Source organism: Gopherus evgoodei, chromosome 2 (assembly GCF_007399415.2).
Source record: "Gopherus evgoodei ecotype Sinaloan lineage chromosome 2, rGopEvg1_v1.p, whole genome shotgun sequence".
Classification (NCBI taxonomy): domain Eukaryota; kingdom Metazoa; phylum Chordata; order Testudines; family Testudinidae; genus Gopherus; species Gopherus evgoodei.
The window spans coordinates 22,635,564-22,653,193 of NC_044323.1; the positions used below are offsets into that span (position 1 = coordinate 22,635,564).

The 17,630-nt window shown below is 43.4% G+C and overlaps 1 protein-coding gene across 2 annotated transcripts; it reads right to left on the minus strand.

The window, feature by feature from the left end:
- Positions 1-1,757: 1,757 nt before the first annotated feature.
- Positions 1,758-12,604, minus strand: IDI1 (isopentenyl-diphosphate delta isomerase 1). 2 transcript variants are annotated; one of them, XM_030550137.1, is made up of 5 exons: positions 12,412-12,604; positions 8,144-8,307; positions 7,014-7,106; positions 5,396-5,526; positions 1,758-4,180 (listed from the first exon to the last, which is right to left on the minus strand). In XM_030550137.1, the coding sequence occupies exons 1-5, from the start codon at positions 12,492-12,494 to the stop codon at positions 3,863-3,865; spliced, it is 789 nt and encodes a 262-aa protein (XP_030405997.1). In that variant the 5' UTR covers positions 12,495-12,604; the 3' UTR covers positions 1,758-3,862. The 2 variants fall into 2 exon arrangements, with proteins under 2 accessions (XP_030405997.1, XP_030405998.1); XM_030550138.1 differs by having other exon boundaries at positions 12,522-12,591.
- Positions 12,605-17,630: the final 5,026 nt, after the last annotated feature.

Below are 17,630 nucleotides of genomic sequence, written 5' to 3' on the forward strand. Positions count from 1 at the left end.
CATTTAGGCGACCTAGGCAGTCGCCAAGGGCGCTAGGATTTGGGGGGGCGGCATTTTGCCACTCTTGGCGGCAGTTCGGCGGCGGCGGGTCCTTCCGAGTCTTAGGCTGCAATTCTGCGGCGGGTCCTTCACTCGCTCTGTGACCCGCTGCCAAAGTGCCCTGAAGACCGGGAGCTGCGGAAGGACCCTCTTCCACCTCCTCCCCCCCCGCAGAATTGCTGCCAACGAGCGGGAGCGCGGAAGGACTCCTGCCTAGGGCGCCAAAAACCCTGGTGCCGCTCCTGTCAACAGGATCTGTTATCTTTGTTCTCAGCTCAGAAGGAGGTTGTTTCATCCATTGTGCTAGGGCACTTAATTTAATTTACACTGTAACACAGAAGTGTTTTTTTAACATGAGATACTTTTTGCAGTAATAGACGTAAAACAAACTATTTAAGACTTCATGTTGGAGAGCTTACTTAGACTTTCCAAACTATAGAGGAGCTCAGCGCTAATTCTCTACAATCCTAAAATAAAATAGCAAGTATATTTTCTGCTGGCACTGGGAAAACTGGTGATGGTCAGAAGGGCTGAGTGATACTGGCCATCTCTGACAAGCAAGCCCCTCTTCCCTGCCACGTCCACCCCCCCCCCCCCGCAGCCTCATTATGTATAGTATAAAGTAAGAAAAAAGCAGATGTTAAAACCTCCAGCACTAATGTAAGGACATATTTTGGTATAAGAATTTGATTAAAATGTATATAATAATTGAAAACTTGCAGGAGTATAATGTTTAGAAAGGGGAGACTAGAACTTTGCCTTTTGTACTCCGGCCAAAATCAGGGCAAGCTGAGCTCTTTTGTTTCAACATGTTGAAACTTTGCTCTTTGGCTTTCAGTATTTGTTGCAGGCAAGGTGTCCTTCCCCAACTGCTGAATCTGCCATTTTTTTATGCCAAAGAGATAATCTTGTCTGTAAGCAGTTGACAGTGCCTTTCATCCCTTCATTTGAATTGGGATGGGAACTCTGTTGTGTGAGTGGGGTGTATTTTTTTTAATCTATTTAATGAATCAGATAAGCAGCATGCACTTTCCATTATTGAACTGTTTTTATAGTCAGTTTATTGTAACATACCTCTGTTATGGAGTAGAATGGTCTGATTTCATTCTGATAATCAGACTGGGTAAAATCTTTAAAAGCAGCTAATGGGACCCTTTTAGTGAAATATTTCTTTAGTTTAATGGAGACATTGAAATGTCTCTAGATGTACACAAATACAATTTCAGCAGATGTCCTTCACACAGATACTTCAGTTCCTGTTTTAATGTGTAAGAACATGATTAGCTTTCACTGACAATACAGTAGTGAAGCACTAGTTGTGATTGTACTGTTGAATTTCTTCTGTTTTTTAATGTTAGTGAGACACGTTGTGCATTATACATAAACGTATTCCTTTCACTTATGAAAAGCAATAGATTTTGTTTTGGCAGCTATGCTAGTACAGCACTTAAGTGCTTTTTCTAGAAGTGCAGGTAATTGTAAATTGAGTTCACTTTTGTTTTTAAAAAGTGTTGAAGCTGGTTTTGTAACAAAAGCCCTGGCCAATGTTAAGATTAATGGTCTTCTTGAGAATTTATCTTCTTGCCAATGCTCTGGCAAAACTTCAGAATGGGTAACGCAACTGGCAATTGCATAAACTGTCACCTTTATCCCAGAGTGGTTGCCAAGAGTTTTACCCAATGTGACCATCAGGGTCGGACAGAGAAAAGACAGAGTGATAACGTGTGCAATTTTATTTTCTTATGCTCCTACACTGACTTCATTGAAGCAGAATGGATTTTACAGAAGACAGAATTTAGCATTCAGTTTTCAAGGCCTTTAGAGCTCTTACACTTATTGTCTTAATTCAGATCACACTGAGCAAAAAAGCTTCTTGTTGTCTAGTTTTAGTTTGAAAAAACTAGTACCTGAATAAAGATATTTTGGTTCAAAGGCTTTTAATATACACATCTTTATAGCAGCATGGCTCTATTTTAGTGTACAGTATCAGCCAAAACAGCTGTCCTTAGAACCTCTCAATAATTCAAATCATAAGTGTTTTGATAGTCCACCATGATCCACTTGTACAAAGCGTGAGAGTTGCGTAACCACAGTAGGCTCAGTTTAGGGGGGAGCAGTTCCACTTTGGTGTCCACAATGTAAACTGAAGGGGGGAAGAGGAGGAAACTAAAGAACCAGGAAAACAGTTGTCTAAAATTAGAAGTGAAGAACAGTGTCAATTGTGGCTTGACCCAAAACACAACCACCCTCAAAGGTTCACGTAAAGGACAATGTTTATTTTTGTCATCAAAAGAATTTTAGAAATGAAGCTACTTAATCCTCTACAACACTTCCAGGGTGCTCCATTAATGATAAGGGAAAAGATGTCACGTGATCACAAGGTGTTACCTTTAACTAAACCTTTTAAGAAAAAGGTAATACACCTTTCCTTACTTTCTGATTCTAAAGGAGAACCCTCAACCAATTTTTACTTTCTTCCACTGTATCAGACTTCTATCACATGACCACCAGTAATTACGTGCATTTAAGTTCAAAGAACTTAGTGAATTACTAAGGTTCTTATATTTGCATTCTAACAATGGTTATGTGCACTTCTTTCTATGCTCCTAAATGTCCTTTTAAGGACTGCAGTTAACAGCCTTGTCGGTCACTTTTTTTAGGCAAGAATAAACAGATTTCCATTTTAGTTGTAGTTGCCTTGTACGAAAACATCTAAGTTGAAATTCCATTTCCTGCTTTATAATACCAATAAAATGTTAAGTTATTAAACTTAGTGGAAGTCTTTAGTGATATGAGTATTTGACGTCAAACTTATACAAAAGAGCACAGGAACCAGTCACTGCAGGTGATTTTCATATAACTTAATTATGAGTTTATGTAACTTACGTCTTCAAAGGAACACGTACTTCAAAATTTTCATTACAACTTCTAAATATTACTGAGACTGGCACAGTTGTGAAGTTTGTGAGTTGTTTATTTTGTGCATTTGATGACATTTACTTAGTAAATCAGTTTTTTTCCCCCTCGATGAAAGATGAAGATATGCTAGTTATAGTGTGTTCTGGAACTAGTATAAATACAAGTTGACAAAATTCCTCTAATTAACCTAACTACCAAAAGCCTCCATTAACTGAGTTTGGAAGGAGAAGTCTCAGATTAATTGCCAGTGGGTGGGGGTGTTTACATCAGAAGTGGCACTTATTTACAGTCACAATGGAGACAACTAAATAGAGTTAAAGAGTGGATTATCCTCCATTCATTGGAGAGAATCACTCCCAGTCACATTATAGGCACTGTACTGGAAGGCAATGCAGGGAAGCTTACTTTGCTGTTGCCTATTTGTGTCTGTCTCCTTGTACAAAACTCATGTCTGCTAAAAAGCCTCATTAAATGTATTTCAGTGCCCCTCAAAATAAAGGTTTACAACTTCTTTTCTACATGGCTTTCTATCTTAATTTTCATTAAGCCCCAAACAAATTCATACTATACCTACTGTTATTTACTTATAGTCATCAAGGCTGGCTTTACATTTGAAACTTTTTTCAGCACTTGAGTAACACCACAGCTTGCCTGCTCTGAAAAGATGACTTAACTTTGCCATGCTGTCAGGCCAGCAGCATTCATCAGCTGTAAATTAACTAAAAAAAACCCCCAACCCAACTGCCACACCATCACTCTACATAGGTACAGAAATTCCTACAACAGGTACTGCTGAGGTACCATTTCTGTAAGTATTCAAAACCTTAAGGATTAAAAGTTACCTTACTGCTATTAAGACAGCATCCTACTGTTATCCCTCACTACTACATTCACTTGAAGCTTTTTACATTCTGTGTATTTTTTCATGATCCACAAATCTATTTAAATTATGGAGGTTATCCCACCATTTAAAAAGAAATGTCTCTGCAATTAATTTGAACCATGGAGTAATCTTGATTTCATTTTTTGATGCTTTTTCCAAGAGGAGTTTTAGTTCTTCCTGTGTCACGTAACAGTAACTTTTGATCTCATTTGGATCAGGATTCAGTGTTACATTCTTCCGCACAAACAAGATGTAATCAATTTCGTGTTCTCCCCAGATCCCATCAGAGCAGGCCTTGTAGTGAATTCGCGTTATATAGAAGATTTCTTCTGGAGTTACCTATAACCAAAATCCTTAATTAACTAATCAGCAGTAAGAGAGAGGGAGATACAGCCGAGATATTGTAATGAATATATTTTGGAAGTGGAGAAAACAAAACAGTTATGAATCACCTTTCTGAAGGGACACGGTCAGTTTAAAAAACACTCCTACATACATTTTTGGTCTGGAAAAAAGTTTGAAGCTTATTTCTAATATACAAATAGAGAGAAAAATGGAGAAAAAAAATTAAGCAACTTGGTGCACGTGACAGCACTCGTGCTGAGTTGGCTTCACTGTTTCTCTATACAACAGTATGCTTTTTCATTTTGTGGAGGTTTTTCTACATGGAAACAGAATAAATATTTTTAAATAGTTAAGTAATTAAAAAAATCCAGCACTGCCAGGGGACTCGGGGCAGGTTCCTCCTACTTGTTACTCCTTTTAACTTTCATAATTGACTAGGTACAGAAGCCCTACCCCTCATTGCCAATTTGTATTTTTAAAATCAATGAAATATTGTTGGGTGACTAAGGTTGGTGATTAAATGTCCTCTCTCATGTTAGTAAACAGAGGATTTAAACTGAAATGATGAAGTCCTACTTTGCACCATGTTATTTACATTTTGCCTTACATTTAGGTTGTACTCATGTACAACTCAAGTACTCATGAGGGATCCTTTAGTAGGCAGTTAGACAAGATTTTTAGAATCTGGAACACACTTGTGCCAATTGACTCACCAATATTTACATATATCCCTAACCAACTGGACCTACAAGGTTAAAAAATCTAATTCCTCTTCAGTGTAAGCTTTTGCACACAAGTCCTAGTTGGTAGTTATTTTGTGCCAAATTCAAAAGTCTATTTACTGTTCAACAATTTTTCTTCAGGTAAATTATAATCCAGGGGTAGGCAGCCTATGGCACACCTGCCGAAGGTGGCACGCGAGCTAATTTTCAATGGCACTCACACTTCCCAGGTCCTGGCCACTGGTCCAGGGAGTTCTGCATTTTAATTTAATTTTCAATGACACTTCTTAAACATTTTAAATACCTTATTTACTGTACATACAACAATAGTTTCGTTATATATTATAGACTTAGAGACCTTCTAAAAATGTTAAAGTGTATTACTGGCACGCGAAGCCTTAAATTAGAGTGAATAAATGAAAACTTGGCACACCACTGCTGAAAGGTTGCCAAACCCTGTTATAATCTGTAGCAACACTTCTGTTACCTGTTCCAGGGGAATGCCTAACTCTGCTCTTAATCGCCTCTGTGCTGCTCGCCGAACACCATGGGCATTATTTTCTTCCAGTTCTAGTGGGGTGCTCAGTGGATGGCTGCAACAAGTGTTGGTAAAACAATCTGTAAAAAGTTTGTGTACAGTCAATGTTTAGAACAGTAATATATGTTGCAGAAATCCTGTACAGAACTAATGTATCACCAGTCAGCATGTTTTGAAAAAGAGGTCTGCAGCACCCTCTACCCTAAACCTCGAGCATCTATTCCTGCTCCCTTTGTTTGTATTTGACAAAAAAGAGAAACAGATTCCCACTAATCAAATATTTCTAACAGAAGTTAAAATTAACTTGACTTTGCATGTTAGTGCCTTATTTGTGCTGCAGTATCACCTTGGATAACCAATGTTGTCCCACCAAAGGATCTCATCCAGTGTTGCAAGATCAGCAGGCTTGCCAGCTTGCCTGGATGGCAAGATAGACTGAACAGTCTAAGGGGACTGTGACTCCATGGAAACACTTATATAGTGATCCAGGAGTTCACTTTTGTTACAGGCTTGGTGAAATCTAATTATAGTACATATCAACAGTCTGGGATGTCCGTTCTATTTTTGACAATCTGCCCTGAGATACGCACTCTCAGTTGTGAGACACTCTAGACAGTGTGATGGGGCACTCTACCTTTTGATCAAAAGCAGTATTTTTGGTACTTTGTGGGGTGGAGGTGGAAGAAGAACCACTAAAACAGCAGGGTCAGGTAAAAGGAGTCAGTTTTTAGATTTAACTCAGGATCACCTTCCAACAGCTAAATATTTTTTTCCTGAGAGACTTCAGTTGCACTTCTTTCCAAGTGGAATCAAAAGGATCAAATTCCATTTGTACAGGTAGTTGCAAGGCTTTCCCACTTAGTTTTCCAGCTCTTCTCTACTGAGGCCTGGTCCACACTACGCTGTTAAACTGATTTTAACAGGGTTAAATCGATTTAACCCTGCACCCGTCCACACTACACTGCTCTTTATATCGATTTAAAGGGCTCTTTAAATCGATTTCTGTACTCCTACAAAACGAGAGGAGTAACGCTAAAATCGATATTACTATATTGATTTAGGATTAGTGTGGATGCAAATTGACGTTATTGGCCTCATTCTTTTACAGTAGCTACCCACAGTGCACCGCTCCAGAAATCGACGCTAGCCTCGGACCACGGACGCACACCACCGAATTAATGTGCCTAGTGTGGACGCGCACAATCGACTTTATAATATCTGTTTTATAAAATCGGTTTAAGCTAATTTGAATTTATCCTGTAGTGTAGACGTACCCTGAGAATAGTTAGTTACAAACACTCTCTGCACCTGCATAAACATGTCTGTACATGTCCTAGGACAATTGCTCCCTACAAGCCTCTAATCCATGCTATAATTATCCTCTAATGCAAGAAACTGATGTGCCTATAGATTGATTTCATCTCCTGGAAAAGCCCAAAACTAATTAACTCTCTCTCCTCTCCCCGAGGAAACTGATGTTAAAGTCTGTAGAGAAAGTAATGGTGGGAAATGAGAGAGGAACACACACACAGCTTTTTACCTTAGCAAGAAATGTTTACATACTAACCTGGAAAAGTAATTTTAGCATCTGATCTCTGCTGCAATAGCAACTTATCTTCTGTATTGAATAAAAAAACACTGAAAGCTCGGTGCAATAATCCTAAAACAGACATAAGAACCATGAGTATAAGTCTCTGAAATAAAAGATTAAAAAAGAACTGCAAGTAGAATAGTAAAGATCACGGAACCGGAATAGGTTCATCTTTTAAAGGTTTTTTCCCCTCAATCATATGTGCTAGAAACTTTTCTTAAGTAAGAAGTGGAAAAAAAGAAACACTTTTGATTTTGTTTTTTGACTTATGTTAAATGTTAGCTTTTCCTATTCCCAAACATGCACAAGTCTCAAAGTATCTGCTTCCAATATATTATTGCAATTAAGCTCAGTGTCTCTGAGGCAAGTTTATTTATAGCATGTTTGGGCAAGTCACTACCAGGGCTTAGTCCTTACCTGAGATTTTATATGAGAGAGAGAGAGAATGTACAACAGGCTGTTAAAATCCCAAACTTAACTTTGGAAAGCATCCAGCTCTCACAATAATGGGCATGGAATAAGAAGTAGAATTTAAAAACAGAACTTCCCCAAAAATGTTAGCTCTCCGTCCTTCTGCAGGACAAGCTCCTTACTTTGTACTGTGAGTACACAAGAGCAATCTGCAAACCCTCACATGAAATACCATTTATTGGGCCACCAAAAAATATAAAGATAAGCATTCAAGAAGTATGTTTCCAGTAGACACAAACCAGCATATAAGATGAGACAAATTCCCTTTTAACACCTCTCTAGGAAGTGGTTATATTTTTGTCATTTGAAAAAAAACTCTACTAAAATAAGAGTTAATTACTGTCTTCTAAGACTTTTATTTTGTTATAATATATCTATTTGCTTACATTTTATAAGTTAAAATCGAAGGGAGTCAAAAACATCTAATACAGCACCTTGGCTATGTTCATGGCCACATGTTCCTAGTACTATTGTCTTTCTCCCTTCTTTATTGCCTCCAATTGTTTGTTATTCCCACTGTAGCATCTTGCTTTAAAATTAGATTGTAAGCCCTTCAAGGCTTGGTTTGTGGTTTTTATATATATATATTGCCCACAATTATTGTTAACATGATTTCCTATCAATTTAAACTGTACCTTTATCAATGTTTTCATTCAGATGGCAGTTTTTCTTGGTATCTGCACCAATCTTCTTGTCATTTTCATCAATAAGGATACACATCTCTGCCAGAAGCTGCACCTGCTGTTTATCAAGATTATCTGTGTTTACTTCAGGCATAGCTGTGGTACTTCTCTTCCCACTGTAAACAGTGATCAAAAGAGACAGTCACTTGGTGAGACCGAGAGCCAGCAAATTTAGAACAAGTTAGAAATGATACTTCACACATCACATGTTTAGCTTTCAGAATTTGCTGCCATAGGTGGTAGACTCTAATACTGTGGACAGTTTTACAAGAAGTTATATTTATCATTATTTTGTTTAGAGAAGGATAAGCAAACCTTATTCCACTAAATGTAAATGAATTGGCTCAGAGATGAAGGTATTGGCTATCCCACAGTATGTACTATATTGCAATATTAGCTAGATGCTTTATGGATTTTTGTCACTCTCCTCTGAAAGAGCAGGTATTAGCCCTAGAAGGAGGCTGGATATCTGATCTGATATAGGAAGTCCTGCATCACATGCTACAGATCAGCTCACCCAAACCAGATTCAATGAACTAATCATACGGCCTGGACCAGATGTACATATATGTATGTGAAGGGGACACAGTTGCTTCCCAGATAAAAACACCCAAGGACATACTTGAAAGACAATGAGGCAATCTGTTAGCTTCAAAGACCCAGTCTCCAACAAGCTGCAAAGATTATTTTCAGAGTGGATTTGATTTAAATTTCTCACCTCTATATATTATTTATTTAAAGACATTTTTGCTGTTAACAAGCAAGTTATCTGTGGAGACACAAATCCAGTTTGAGAACTGCAAAACTAAGCATCTCTGATGGTACACCTCTATCCCGATATAATGCGACCCAATGTAAGGTGGGTTCGCATATAAGGCGGTAAAGCTCTGACACGCTGCTCTGAGCAGTGTTAAGGGTGCCGGGCCACGCTGGGGCCAAGGGGTTCGATAAGGGGCAGAGGGTCTCGGGGGCGGGGGCAAGAGCTGTAGGAGGGCACTTTTGGGGGCTCCACAGTCCCGGAGTGGCCCAGGAGATTAGCGGGGGAGCGGGAACAGCCTGCTCTGCTTCCCTCGCCCTGGGCCTAGCCGTGTTGCTCCGGGGAAGGAGGCTTGGGGGAAGGGATCCCCTCCCCCCCCCCCACACTCACCAGCAGCAGCAGAAGCGGAGCAGCCCGGCCCCAGTCCGCTCCACTCTGCCAGCTCCCAGCCGCAGCGCTCCACTTCCCGCTGCAGGTGAGTTTGGGGGGGGGGGGGGAAGGGCATCCTTTCCCCAACCTCCCTGCACTCACCTGTGGCGGGAAGCGGAGCGGAGCGCCGCAGCTAGGAGCTGGCAGAGTGGAGCATGCCGGGCTTGCATCGCTTCGCTTCCCGCTGCAGGTGAGCGCGAACAGCATCCTGCTGCTGCCGGTGACTGCTTGTCAGGGGGAGGGGAGGATAGGTAGGAGTCGGAGCAGTCAGGAGATGGTGGGTTGGTTGGGGTCCTGGGGGTTATTAGGGATGGGGGACTCTGGAGAAGGTGGTCAGGGAACAAGGAGGGGCAAAGCAAGTTTGATATAACGCATTCTCACCTATAAGACGGTGAGATTTTCTGTCTCCTGAGGACCACGTTATATCGGGGTAGAGGTATTTCTTCTAGACTGAGCACTGAGTCCCATTGGGTAGATCGAAAGATTAACCTAAATAATCTATATAGAAGCCCCTGGAGTCCCATAAGATTGGGTTCCTAATCCCTGAACTACTGGAACTCATTCACAAAACTTTTTTTAAACATGCCATGAATATATTGTCTCATACTATAGAATTACAATTTATAATCTCTATTCCATGATGAGATTTTTGAACTATAATGAATTTTAATTAAAACTATCTTCAGATAGATTTTTTTCCTCTAAAAGCATTGCCAAAAAATCTGATTTAAATAAAAAAATCCGATTTTTAATTTTTTTTTTAAATCATTGATTTTTATCCACCCTGATTGTTTTGCCAAAGCTAGAGGTTACCAGATCAAAGGACTATAAACAGCTAAAAAGTTACATGATTCATGCAAAGGAGGGTGGAGTTGCCAGACTGCTTAGGGTGTTGTCAGTAAGCTCCACTAGGGAGACAAGTTGAGAGGGAAAGAGGCTCAGTGGGAGACCCTATAGGAAGTCATATCTACATGTGAAAGATGGTTAAAAATCTGATAAGCTACACATGTACGATCTGTTTTATTATTTTTTAAGATTGTTTTTTCTGACATGCTTGCTTTAAGGAGGTTGTTTGGTCACTGATTTACCACTGTCATTGCCCCAGAGAGGGAACAGAATTGCAAAGTCTGGACATAAATCAGATTTTCTGAGATAATCAAAGTTGATACATAGAAAAATGCAACCTAGGGTCCTGTCAGAGTGGGAGAATTGCATGATTCCATCCTGAGAGACACATGACAACTACAGGCCTGAAACCAAGAGGGTGCGTGCTCAGAGTGTACATCTACACTGCGATAAAAATAACTCACAACACTGGGTCTCCGAACCAGGATCAGCTGAGTTGGGGTAATGGGACTTGAGCTGTGGGGCTAAAAATTCCAGTGTAGATGATAAGGCTTGGGCTGGAGCCAGGGCTCTGAGATGTCTTTTATCGCAGTATAGCAATAATGAGAGAGAAAGCAGGAGTCTGAGGTGTAGTATGCCCATAAACTGTAAAATGGAGCAGTGTATTCTAAACAATTTTCTAATTAAACAAATACCTTTTTCATCCTGTTTCTTCCCTATGCCCAAAGTGCTGCAAGATCTGCCCAAGATGTGACAAGTTTACACAGAGACTTTATTCTCGATACAAATAAATTTATACTTCTTTTAAAAGGAATTAAAGTTAGTTATAGGTGATTTGTCTGCCCCTATGGCTCCTATAACTGACAGAGGGTTCTGCCCTCACCTTTTGCTATTTTTAAAAATTGTTTCATTTTTGCTTTGTGACAAACCCACACTACCCAGTGGAAACAGTGATGACGACTAGACAACGAGTACCATCAAACACATCAAGGAAACATTTTCCTTTAATTTCTCTCAGTTACAGGGACTCTTCAGTATTGCCGGCAATACTGAGAAGCAGGTCTCTGACTGAGGTATGAGTTAAGATGATGGTGGCAACAACCCTTCAGAGAGAGGATCCGGATTCTCTACGAGGTTAGTTCCACTGCAGCAGTGCCAGCCTCACACACCAACCTACGCAAGGGCATGAAAACATCCAGCACAGAAAGATACATCTGGGCCCTTGGATGAACTGGATGAGGAGTTATAGCTAAGGAGGAGATTCCCCCACACTAGAAAGAACCAGGGGTGTAAAAAGTCCTTCCATGCAAAATCCCCTCAACCCCACCTATATCCCCCAATCCTATGACACCCGCTAACCCCCTGTTCCCCTGACATGCCCAACACACCCCAGTCCCGATTACTACCCATCCTCCCTTCCCCGACACCCCATCTCAGAGAGCCCAGTAGAAGACCCTATAGGACGTCAGATACACCAAGGTCTCCCAATCCTTTGACACCCCTAATCCTCTCCCAACACTCCCATTCTCCTAACTCCTGACACTCTTCATTCCTGTCCCCCCAACATCCCCACCCTCATCCTCCTATCCTAACACCCCCACTCCAGTCTCCCCAAATCCAACCCTGTCCTCCTATCCCCTGACACCCCCACTCCCATCCCCGATACCCCTACTCCTGTCTCCCTGACATCCCCACCCCACAGCTTCCTGTCCCCCCAACATCCCCATCCTCCTATCCTGACACCCCCACTCCTGTCCCCACAACATCCTCACCCCCATCCTCCTATTCCCTGACACCCCCACTCCAGTCCCCTCAACATCCCCACCCCCATCCTCCTATTCCCTGACACCCCCACTCCTGTCCCCACAACATCCCCACCCTCCTATCCTAACACCCCAACTCCTGTCCCCTCAAGATCCTCACCCCCTATTCCCTGACGCCCCCACTCCAGTCCCCCGAAATCCCCACCCCCATCCTCCTATTCCCTGACTCCCCCACTCCTGTCCCCGCAACATCCCCTCACAGCCTCCTATCCCGTGGCGCTCCCCCGCATACCCTACATCACTACCCCCGCCCATACCACGCCCATGCTCTGCGGCCTTTGGCGCCCCCCGCCCCGCCGCTCCGTTCCCATTACTCCCAGCGCCCCCGCCAGAGACGGTGCGGCAGCCGCCGCCGCTGCACTTACCTGAAGGGCAGTAGCGGCCTGGGAGCGCGCAGCACCAATCCGGCAACCGCAGCGCCCCGACTCGCGCACAGCGTACGCCACATCGCCCCTCAGCCGGCTCCCGCCAATACCTGAGTCCCGAAACCAGCACGTCACCGCATCGCCCGATCGTACCACCGCGCCTCGGCTTCCGGGCTGGGCTGTGCTCCTAGCCAATCACAGCCAGGTACTGACTAACTCGAGGGCGAGTAGAGGGAACGGGAACAGCCAATGGCGAGCGAGGGTCAGGCAGCGACTGACCAATGGAGAAGCGAGGATTAGGCTGACCGTGGAGAAGTTTGATCCTGTGTCTTTGCCGCGGCAGTAGCTGCGGAATCTGCGGAGTTAATCATTAACCCTTTGCGGTGAGGATGAGCTGGAGCAGTGGTTCCCAAACTTTAACAACCCGTGTGAACCCCTTTCAGTAAAATGTAAAGTCCTGCGAATCCCCCCCTGTAAATGAATATTTCCAGGTGATTTTCTCCTTTACCTGAGCATAAATTATAAAAGCAGTGACCTTGGAAATATAAAGTTTGTTTTTATGACATGCTTATTACACACTATTTATTATTACTTATCATGACAACATTTTTATTACATTATGAAAATGGCAACACTTCCTAGAGCTCACTTTCATTGCTTGTATCACGTTGAATAAGCCTGTTACAAGACGGCTCCTATTTTTCATCGAGGAGTGTCAGATGTGAAACAGCATAAAGGTACTTAAGAAGCCAACTCAAAGCATTCCTCCTACATAAGCATTCAGGTCTTGAGCAATTCAGGCAAACAACATATGTTAGAACAAAGCTTAAACTTGTTCATCATTTTTAAAACAATACTAACTGCCTATTTAATTTTTACAACAGCAAAAAATATCCACCTCCCTTTCCATTTCTTATCAGGAGTCTTGAAGTTGAAATCTCCTCAGCGTAACAGATATGCTTGCTTTGATCTACTTAGCTCTTGGAAGTCCAGGGGCTCTGGGCTTCTGGCCCCAGGGTCCCTAGGGACAGCTCTGTCCACCATTAGGGAATTTTTTCCTGAGAACCCCCTGTAACATTTTGTGAACCCCCAGGGGTTTCTGAACCCCAGTTTGGGAACCACTGAGCTAGAATGAGACTGAACTATGAGCAGTGCGGTGCTGGCCTGGCATGGCCTGGGCTGTGTGGCCTGAGTCTTTCTTCACAATGCAGCATTAACTCTGAAACCTACAGAGGGTACAGCAAACCTCAGCACTAGGAACCATCATGCCACTAATGACCATTTTAGCAAAAACATACAGTGAATGTATTTATTCCCCATAATCCCGATCTGTGGCCATGCTTTAGGTGTCGCCCTAAAAAAATGCCATGGGAACTGGGGAGGTTCTTATTTGCATTGTATTAGCATGTAGGCACCGCTGTTGTGGACTAGGACCTGATTGTGTTAAGTACTGTACAAACACAAAACAAAAAGATTGTTCCTACCCCCAAAGAATTTACAGTCTCAGACAAGAGACACCAAGGAGATACAGACATAAGGGGGTGCATAAAGAAATACTGAAACAATGGGGCTTCCTGCGGAATTTAGTTTGATTTTGTGGAAACATATGTGAGTTGTTGGTTAGACTAAGCAATACAATCATCATATGGAGTACTATAAAGCTATGAAATTAAAGCACATATAGGCCTTTGCTTATCAGAATTAGGGTTTAACATGTTTAATTATGTGAATAATGTAAAATATGATGTTCTTACTTGCTCATGCCCTTGCTTTTAAATGCTTGGATTTGTAAATGACATGCTAACTAAGTTTACTGCTGCTTAGCGATGTTAAATAATTTTGAAACTGGGGTTTTTTGGGTAGGTTTCCCAGGGGGTTTATTAATTAAATAAAATGTAAAACAATTAAATGAGCTGTTCACCAAATTAAACTAAAGGTGATGCACAAACCTCTAATGGCTCCTGAGTACCATTGTCTCATTCAGTGCACACTCACCAACAAATTCACATAACTGCTGACATTCCAAAGAGCACAGTGTGGACAGAGTTCACCACCACCTGTGGGCCTCTCCCCTAATTCTGTAGGTTGGAGTGTCTCACAGCTAATGCCCTGATCCTCCCATAAACTCTTCAGAGATGGACTCCTGCACTGCATGAGCCCTAATACCTTAAGGCGCTTGAGACCCCAACCCACATCTCTGTGGTACAAGAAGTGTCCTAGTTTTTTCATTTTGAAAATCTGGCCACTTACTGGTGACTTACTTTGTTCTGTCTGTTATTACTTGAAACCACTTAAATCCTACTTTTTATACTTAATAAAATCACTTTATTAATGAACCCAGAGTAAGTGATTAATACCTGGGGGAGCCAACCGCTGTGCATATCTCTGTATCAGTGTTATAGAGGGCGGACAATTTATGAGTTTACTCTGTATAAACTTTGTACAGAGTAAAATGGATTTATTTGGAGTTTGGATCTCATTGGGAGCTGACGGTCTGGATTCTGGAGGCCAGTAACCTGCTAAGCTGCTTTCAGTTAAGTCTGCAGCTTTGGGGGTGTGGACCAGACCTGGATTTGTATTTGCAGCAGGCTAGCGTGCCTGGCTCAACAAGGCACAGTTCTGGAGTCCCAAGCTGGCAGGGAAAACAGGCTCAGATGTAATCTCAGCACATCAGGTGCCAGACCCAAGGGGATCTCTGTGACCAAACCCCTCACACCTCCCAGCTTCCCTTTCTAGCCCTTAGCACCAGGACTCCAGAAGGGCTCTCCCACTGGGTGGGGATGCAGATGCCTCAGCACATTGTCTCCTCTGAGGGTGGTGGGTCCCCAAAAACAGACCGGTTAGTGGGACTGCAGCAGGGAAGTAAGCTGTGGAATGTGCTGAGCCTGAGAGCAGGATTCAGCTTAAGAACACAGGGAGAGGTATAGTGCACATCCCAGCACTTCCTTCCCTAGCTGCAGCTCCGCAAACCTGTCTGTGGCCAGGGCCCTTTTTCCAAAAAGTTGTCAATAAGCAGCATGCCTAGTGCTAGTAACTGAATGCCATTAACATGACAGTGTGATGGGGTATACAAACCCCACAGTGGCAACAATGGGTTAAGGAACTGCTCTGGACGTAGCCAGCCCTGCCCAGCCACACCTGCAAGAGATGCACAGATTGTGGGAGGAGTTAAAAGGGAGCAGAACAGTTCACTTGATGATAGACCATGGCAGAGAGTAGACCTTTAATTGCTAAGGGAAGGGAGACTCTCTCATCAGCAGCTGCTTAAAGGTCCCTCCCTGAGAGAAGGGAGGATCTGTTTCAGGTACAGGCCATGTCTACACTTACAGTTTTGCAGTGCTGGTAGTTACAGCTGTGTTCATACAGCTGTGTAGGGCCAGCGCTGCAGTGTGGCCACACTGACAGCTACTAGCGCTGCAGTGTGGCCACATTTGCAGCACTTGCAGCGCTGTTGGGAGTGGTGCATTGTGGACAGCTATCCCACAGAGCACCTCGTCCCATTTTGTCGCTGTGGCTTGTGGGAAGGGGAAGGAAGTGTGCAGGTCTTTCCGTTTCCTGTTCCAACGCCCCGGGGTGCTTTGCTGCACATTCCTAGCAGTTTGGCGGCATTGTGAGTCTGCAGCGCGATTTCTGAGATTTCTGTTACAAATGGAGCCGGAGCTGCTGAGGACCTTGCTGATGAATGTTCCCAGCACATCACGCATGGCGGTGGAGCTATTCCTTCAGCTGCAAAGTGACAGTGAGAAGTCAGACGATGATATCGAAACGCCTGACGCTCAAGACACTCAATTGCTTGTGGCAGTAACAGACGTGCTTAGCACCGTGGAACGGCGCCTTTGGGCTGGGGAAACCAGCACTCAGTGGTGGGATCACATCGTCCTGCAAGCATGGGATGACGAGCAGTGGCTGCAGAACTTTCGGATGAGAAAAGCCACTTTCATGGGACTGTGTGCTGAGCTCGCCCCTACCCTGCGGCGCAGGGAAACGAGATTAAGAGCTGCCCTGCCAGTGGAGAAGCAGGTGGCTATTGCAATCTGGAAGCTGGCAACTCCAGACAGCTACCGATCAGTGGCAAACCAGTTTGGAGTGGAAAAGTCCACCGTTGGAATGGTGCTGATGCAAGTTTGCACAGCCATTAATCGCACCCTGCTAAGAAGAACTGTGACTCTGGGGAACGTGCAGGACATTGTGGATGGCTTTGCACAAATGGGTTTCCCTAACTGTGGAGGGGCAATAGATGGGACGCATATTCCTATTCTGTCCCCACCCCACCTGGCATCAGAGTACATTAATCGCAAGGGGTATTTCTCCGTGGTTCTGCAAGTGCTTGTGGATCACCGTGGGCGTTTCACTGACATTTACTCAGGATGGCCTGGAAAGGTGCATGATGCATGCATCTTTTGGAACAGTGCCCTGTTCAGGAGGCTGAGGGCCGGGACTTTTTTCCCAGACCACAAGATCACAGTAGGGGACGTCGAAATGCCCACTGTGATCCTTGGAGACCCCGCTTACCCCTTAATGCCATGGCTCATGAAACCGTATACAGGGAAGCTTGACAGGAGCAAGGAGTGGTTCAACTACAGGCTGAGCCGGTGCAGAATGACTGTGGAGTGTGCTTTTGGCCGTTTGAAAGCCCGCTGGAGGTGTCTTTATGGGAAGCTAGATTTGGGGGAAAGCAGCATCTCCGCTATTATATCCGCGTGCTGTACCCTCCATAATATTTGTGAAGGGAAGGGTGAAAGATTCAGTGAGGAATGGAATTCCGAGGTTCGACGCCTAGAGGATGAATTTGCACAGCCAGAGAGCAGGGCTACTAGAGAGGCCCAGGAAAGGGCTTCAAGGATTAGGGATGCCTTAAGGGAGCAATTTGATGCTGAGAGCCAACAGTAATGTTTGGTGCCTTTGCTGTGCTCCTTTCTACCTTGCTCCTTCTACCATCAGCTCAGGATTGAACAAAGACTGTGAATGGCTTGCCAATTACAGAACCAGTTTCTCCTCTCTTGGTTTTCACACCTCAACTGCTAGAACAGGGCCTCATCCTCCCTGATTGAACTGACCTCGTTATCTCTAGCTTGCTTGCTAGCACACATATATATACCTGCCCCTGGATATTTCCATTACATGCATCTGAGGAAGTGGGTATTCACCCACGAAAGCTCATGCTCCAAAACGTCTGTTAGTCTATAAGGTGCCACAGGATTCTTTGCTGCTTTCTACCT

Excerpts from the sequence above, each read along its gene's own strand:
- IDI1 (XM_030550137.1), bottom strand. The coding sequence starts at position 12,494 with ATGTGGCGTACGCTGTGCGCGAGTCGGGGCGCTGCGGTTGCCGGATTG. Across the intron at positions 8,308-12,411 it reads AGGCCGCTACTGCCCTTCAG|TGGGAAGAGAAGTACCACAG; the intron begins GTAAGTGCAGCG and ends CACTGTTTACAG. Across the intron at positions 7,107-8,143 it reads GAATGAAAACATTGATAAAG|GATTATTGCACCGAGCTTTC; the intron begins GTACAGTTTAAA and ends TGTCTGTTTTAG.